The 7,070-nt window shown below is 41.9% G+C and overlaps 1 protein-coding gene across 1 annotated transcript; it reads right to left on the reverse strand.

The window, feature by feature from the left end:
- Positions 1-3,215: 3,215 nt before the first annotated feature.
- cbln2b (cerebellin 2b precursor) lies at positions 3,216-6,504 on the reverse strand. The gene is made up of 4 exons (XM_080864870.1): positions 6,012-6,504; positions 5,095-5,637; positions 4,361-4,480; positions 3,216-4,272 (listed from the first exon to the last, which is right to left on the reverse strand). Exons 2-4 carry the CDS (start codon positions 5,380-5,382, stop codon positions 4,075-4,077), a joined length of 606 nt encoding a protein of 201 aa, XP_080720996.1. The 5' UTR covers positions 5,383-5,637; positions 6,012-6,504; the 3' UTR covers positions 3,216-4,074.
- Between the last annotated feature and the right edge of the window lie 566 nt (positions 6,505-7,070).

Raw genomic sequence — 7,070 nt, forward strand, 5'->3', positions numbered from 1 at the left:
CAAATAGGAAGCCACTTTGTTCAAGGCTGAATGAGCAGTGACACGCGTGCATGTGTGTGCGTGTGTCGGTGTGGATGCATGTTCAGAATGGTTATAAGTGTAAATGTGTGTTTTGTAAGTGGGAGTTCTCTAAAACAACCTCATTAAGGAATAACTGACATGAGTCTATTACATAATTTAAATTCAAATGCATGTACGGCTGCACCTCCCTCACGTCGATGGGCCCGCGGTGCAGCCCGCCTATGATCTTACTGCAGATGCATGTATCTCAGAGTCATACAAATGAGAGGACCAGCCCTCATGAGGAGGATTTTTTTAGGAGACTATAGATGAAAAAGTAAAAAAAAAAGTTCCTATGAGTTCTTGGCTTTTGCATTTATCTATAATTTTTATTTATTTATCCGTGTATAGCTGCTAAGCACAGTAAAATGCCATCTGTGCCTCAATAAAAACATTCTCAAGTCTGTTTTACAATTAGAGTGGACGAATTGTGAGCTTTGACAGTGTGGGTGACTCTGTATTTACTGCTACAAACAAACAAACACAAAAAAAATCCTGTTAGGATGACTAATATTTAGCAATAACGGCAGCATTATGGTATCATTTACACTCTGTTGTGCCTAATAAGTTGCAAACAGCTTTACTCGCCAAGGAGTTCAACAAATATATCCACGCTTTAATAATCCCATCTATGGAAGTTGTGTTATTTACATGAAAGAAGTGATTTAGTCTAACTTATTTGATTGCGTGCAATAATCTTGAAAAGGTTTTATTTTTCATGTCTTGTTTGCTACGTGCTCAATGGCTATCTTAATTATCTAAGGGGATCATTTGGATGCAGATTTCTTATTCCAGTATGGGCACAATTAGTACTTTATAGGCCAGTTTAATACACTCTCCAAAATCACAATGATTTGCTGGCACTTTCTGCCGTTTGTGCAGTCCTATTGCTGGCATCAGCTGCTCATCAGCAGGTCTTTATCTTTGTTCTCAGCTGTTGTGTTCTGTTATAAACACAATGAAGGTATATTAAAAAAAAATAAGACCAAAGCAGATATCCGTGCGGTAGAAGCAACCAAGTGAACAAAAAAAGGTTCCCAGCTGCTCATGTGTACGATATTGTCAATTATACATGCAAATGTTTTCCAGCAGCTGTTGGTGTTCATTTTTAACCCTCAGCTGCACAAACAGTTAGTTTTATGTTTTCTTCTCTGTGTGTTTGACAGAGAACAATGGTGTTGTGTTAATATGTTTCTACGAGCCCAGGATGATCTTAAACTGCTACAAATTGGCTCACAACTCTTCTGGCAGGTTTTGTACAGTACTCATAACTGTTTTTTCTGCCAATGTCATGCTGGCTTTGTGCTAAATTGACATTTCCTCAGCACAATGACTTTCACCGTAAGGGTGAGGATCAGATTTATGATGCTCAACCAATTAGACAGTCTTCACCGAGGCTCGTAAGAACTTTGTTTATTCTAAAGTCTAGAAAAAATAGCGGCGAATGAGAGATTTATTAAGCTTTGCAACCTAAATTGAGAGCACTTTAAGCTTGACTGGAAAAAAGCAATGCAGATTTGTCCTACAAATATCGGAATTTTTGCTAGAGTAGTTTCTGGCATAACCAACTTTACCAACCTTTACCTAGGACAAGAAATAAAATACTTCTTTAGATGTCAACAGGTGTGACATTTAGTTAGGTTAAGCAACTATGCTGTGATTGTCCTTTGTGTTTTTCTTTACAAATCTCCTCCAACACTCCTTCTCTACAGACATACTGTATCCAAGCACACCAAGTCACAGCTTCCATAATCAAAGGTGTGTATTTACTCTGTGCTGGGCTGCATCCACAGAGTTAACACTCCAAAGTCTATAATGCAAAAAAGGCCCTCGGAACTTAAAAAGAGGGCCACATTTGCCAAATTAGCCATTAGGTTTAGAGACTTTTATGTTAAAGACTTTAGAGGAAAAACATTGCTGGACTTTGAATATTAAAGACTCAAGAAAACTTGCAGATTCCCACATTGTTAAAACAGGGATGAGTTTCTCTGTAGCGCTTTTGCTTTTGCTCAATTCACATCTGTATTGTCCCCAAAGTGTTATCTCTAAGTGGCACAGACTTAACAAGGAAACATCAGGCTTTCACCTTGGTCCACCTCATTTACTGTAAACCACAGAAACAGCAAGTTTCCTCTGGTGTTTTTGTGCATTTGCCATATGTTTTCCCACAGGATGTTTTTTTAGTCTTTTTCAGACTATATGCATGGTAAAATATTTCTGTGTTTGTTGAATACATTATCACTGGCCCGGGGAAAAGCGTGATATTTTTTTTTCTTAAGTGTAGTATCTGATAAGGGGATAGCTTTAAACAAAACAAAAAAATATTAATTTAAAAAATGAGCAAATATTTGCTCTTGGCACTGCTCTTTTTCTTCTTCTTTAATTTGTATGAGTCATGCAGTTCATCTTGACTCAGGTGTGGCCTTCCTAGACTGGGAAGGGAGGGGTTGTGGGGGTGGTGGGTTTGGGGGTATGTGGTATAACTTTGACTGCGTGTAAGTGGGGGGGGGATATTTTAGTGTGTGGGCTGAAATATCCCCAAAACGTCCTTTTTCAAACAAGATGGCATCCAGTCACGTGATTTAAAAAAAGAAAGCAAGAAAGGAAAAGAAACAAACTTTGCACACAGTCTATACTACGACCTCTCTCGCTCTCTTTTTAACCCACATTTGCAAACCACCTCGCTAACGCTTCCAAATATATGTCTACTTTACGTGAGCTTCGGCTCTGCCACAAAGAAGGACGTTTCCGCGGTGTGCGGTCGTGCTGTGCTGAAACTTCACGCTCAGGAGCTGCCCTGGCTCTCCTCAGCAGTGCATTCATAAATGCGCATTTCAGATATTTCTTATTTCCCAGTTATTGAATCGCAGTTTCCAGCCGGCAACAACAAGTGTTTTCACTGAAGTGTTTGACTTAAGAAGCTGTTGCCTGACTTTTTTTTCCTTTTTTTTTTAAAAAAAAGCCCATAGGTTCAGCACCTCGGACAGCGACCAGAGTGAGCTGCTCACAGTTCAACCTCTGCTCCCTCTTGAGGCCTTTGAGCTTCATTTGCAAACATGTATTTTTCCTACAGTCTGTATACACAGATAGATCCCCTTTCGTTGAAAAGCTATATGCAAACAAAAACTGATAAATGCACTTAGCCTATACAATACAATACCTTTTATTAAGCGGGACATAGGGATTCTTCTATAATTTCCACAATGTACATTTGGTGAGCAACGTCACTGAACATTAAATCAGTCAAAGCTACGCAGATTCCGAAATGTAGAACACACAATAATGTGAATATGTACTTTATAAATTATATCATTGTTACTATTTTTTTTTTAAATAAAAGGGCTCTAAGTCGTCTTCGGTGGCTGAAATATGTCGCCTTTTTTCTCTTTTAAATAAACTCGTCGGCGGCCTACATTTGGCGTATTTTCAATATGTTCAGCATCCAAACGCAACACCATTGACAGCACAAAACATAAAGATAAAACTTCCATTCGTGCAAAAAAAATGCCTTGGGCGTGAAAGCACTTCTTCTGTTGTTTGTCCATATAATTCCATATACTTCACTTGGACGGAAACCATAAATTGTTTAAGGCTATACAAACATAAAATAGAGCATAACACACTCGGCCTGTCCAAGGTGTCAGTTCCTCCACTCCCCCCATCTTCTCCTTTGTCCATTTCCTCTCAGGTACACCCGTTTGTCTGTCGGCAAAGTTTGTTTTCCAAGCAAGGGGGGAAAAAAATCCACGTACCCGACAAGTACGGGCCACGTTGAATCATCCAGATTGCGTTAGAGTTGGCTGATGGATTTGAATATATGAAACTCCAAGGAAACGTTCAGATTTGACTAGATAGTGGACGAGTGTAGGTATACAGATATTCGTCGGCTTCCTTGGCTGACAGTTATTTTAGTTAAAAATAAATGGCATGTTTTTTTCGTTTTTTTCTATTTTTTCTTTTTTGGTTCCTCAACCTAAGCAGAGTCCCATGCGACGTGAGTCATCGCAGATTAGATTATAGAGGAAAGACTAGAAAGCCTGAGAAGGTGGAGTATTTCCATCCGCCCATTAGGGTGCCCCGTTCCAGCTTCAGATAGACACGGTCCTCCCGTTCAACCATCAGCAGTACTCCGTTGCTGGCCGCCTCTCTCGTAACGTCCTGGTCACCGGCGAATGCTGATATAACCGGATAATCATTCTGCATCAGGTTCACCTGCAATTAAGAGCAACGAGAAACTTGGAGCTGAGTCTTGTACCCAGGAAATGCAAAAATGCGCCCCACGTTTTTCGTAATTTCTCACCTGTATAGTTTGTCTGTTGTAGACCTTCACCACGTGAAAGCTGAAACTATAGATTCCCCTTCTTGGAGCCTGGAAAACACTCGTTTTGAGATCGAAATGGTTGCCGATGTTCACTAAAACCTGTGATAAGAAAGGGAGCACAATAAGACAGTGCTTTATTAGTATGATTATTTTTATGTGCATGCTTAATTCAACACAACAGCTGGTTTTGTGGAAACGTATTGCTTGTGTCTGCTGTGCGCAGTGACTAAAAAAGAGGCGTATAAGCCAGTAAGCCTGGTGCTGCTTTGCCAAATGTTTCAGGCAGCACTTCAGTCGCACTTTGGGAAGGATCCCAATTTGAGGCGTATAACAGGCCGCTGTCCAAAGACCTCAGCCGTGAAAACTTATTGGAATATCTAATCAAAAGCAACACATTGCATATCTAAATGCGGCCGAGGCCTAAGACGCATGCGGTAAATGATCGTGCATGGGTGATCGTCTGGCGGCGCATCTCCAGATCACGCCAATTACGCACACGAATCCTTCTGAAACATAAAATAACGCCGAAGTCTTTAGAAAACCTCCTGGCTCGGATCGCACAGAGCGTTAGAAGTAATAGAAAATCAATATCGAGCAAGATCATAAGTTTTACCCACCCAACAGATTGTACGAAGAGAAAATTATATTTTAGAATAAAATCGGACTTGTATTGGATATGGGTGTGTTGACGCTAAATTCAGTGGACATCTGACCTGGTCAAAATAGATGGTCATGGACGTGTTGCTCATCTCTGACGGCTCATGGTTGGTTCCACGCACGGCTGAAAAAGCCACCTTTGCCCCAGCGGAGCGGACTGAAATGCCAAGTGAGGAGGTGACTGCGCCGTCCGAAGAAGGGTTCGAGTCGCACACCACTAGACACTTCCCCTCGAGAACTATGGGTTCCGTGTCGTTCTGGCCAAGGCAGAAAGCCACGCCGCATCCCAAGAGGAGGGTCAGTGCCAGTATGGCACAGCGTCCCGGGCAGCGCGCTGGCACCATGGTTGGATCGCTGATCCCGTGCACACTGATACAGCCCGGTAGCCCCTTGGAGGTTTGTTAGCTCTCGATCACCTGGTCCAGAGTCGGTCCCTTCTATCTTCCCCTCTCTCTTCCTCAATATGTGATGCTCCCTCACTCTCTCAAACACCTTCTGACACACAGACGCACTCAGACTCTCTCCGACTGAGACTCCCCTCCCTCCTGCACGTCTTAGTTGATTTTGGGAGAGTATTCAGACATCTGCGGTTGCAATTCCTGATATAAGAGAAAAATAGTTCTCTTGTAAGACAATAACATCAATGAGATCGTATATAGTTTACTTAATAAACTTGTAACCAGCGTGCGTAAAAGGACTTGTGCGTAAAGGGAAAAGAGACTGATCGTTAAATACCACAATCCTAATAAGCATGGTGTAGAAATTGATCATCCTTTATAATTATCCTATCAAAGCAATTATTTGTGCTTCAGCTGCGTGTTTGCTGATGGGAATGCGCGCTGCAGCACTTTGTACCAAATTAAAATGTCCAAAAAAAGATGTTCCCTTCCTCTATCCTCGTTCTGGCTGATAATTGTGATGAAACAAGCACTTTTCTGGCATTTCTATAAAGGAACGATAAACCACGACCTACCTGCGTTATCCATCCCGCTGGTGTGCTTTCTGTCCCACCCTCCAAGACTGTAAATTGAGCGCTCAGATCGCTGCTGCTGCTGCTACTGCTGCAGAAAAAAGCATGAGTCTCTGGGCTGCCTTTCGAGGGAGTACTCACGCCCATTCTTTGTGTGTGGCCACTGCAACGAGACTTCTCAGAAGTGCCCCACAATTAAGACACATTGCGTGGACTAATAGGTTTGTTTGCACAGTCATACGTGCTATGCTGGGAGCTTGGGGGCCCCTGAGGTTGGCAAAGATCACTCGCTCTTAGGGACTGTCATTTATATGCTCTGGTTTTGTCATATCTCTGTCTGATTAATCCGAAATGAAGGGGGAATGCAGCGGGTAACCTTGCAGTTACATGGTACATTCAGCATGCATGTATATGTTACTAATTTGGGACTTAAAGCAATTTTTTTATGAATCAAATACAGATACTCGTGCGCCATCCAGTGGCGGATCTAAATTGTGCATAAGGGCTGTCAGGTTATTAGAGATACACAAGGGGGGTAAAAAAAAAAAAAATCAAAGAATCTAAGAGATTAAGACAATAAACTTGTGTGGCATCTCACCTGCATGCTCCACTGACACATGGTTGTCAACAGTCTTCCATCACATCACAAATAAAACAAAGATCTCACAACCAGGTTCAAAGCAGGTAAAGCTTCAACAAAGCTCACTTCACCGAGTATGACCCGCACTTCTCTGTTCCACCCTTAGCCTTCTTCTTTTCAACTTCTGACATGCCATCATCCTTTGAAGAGCTGTAGAGGGTTCCTATCAGTGCTCCACACTTCTGAATGGTTTGAGGATGGGCTTCACAAGTATCGAACCTCACGCTGGACCTTTAATGAGCTGTCGTTTTCACACTTCCTACCAAGTGCTAAGTGGCTGCATTATACATGTACACAGCAGATACTGTAGGCCAGCTGTTTTATCCACTCAAGTAAAGGAACAGACTGTGTTACTTTTGATTTATCAGAGCTGGAATTTGTTTTAGGGTTTCACGCAAGTAAGCGATTGGATAAGATGAGCA

This window comes from Rhamphochromis sp. 'chilingali', assembly GCF_963969265.1.
Source record: "Rhamphochromis sp. 'chilingali' genome assembly, chromosome: 18".
Taxonomy (NCBI): domain Eukaryota; kingdom Metazoa; phylum Chordata; class Actinopteri; order Cichliformes; family Cichlidae; genus Rhamphochromis; species Rhamphochromis sp. 'chilingali'.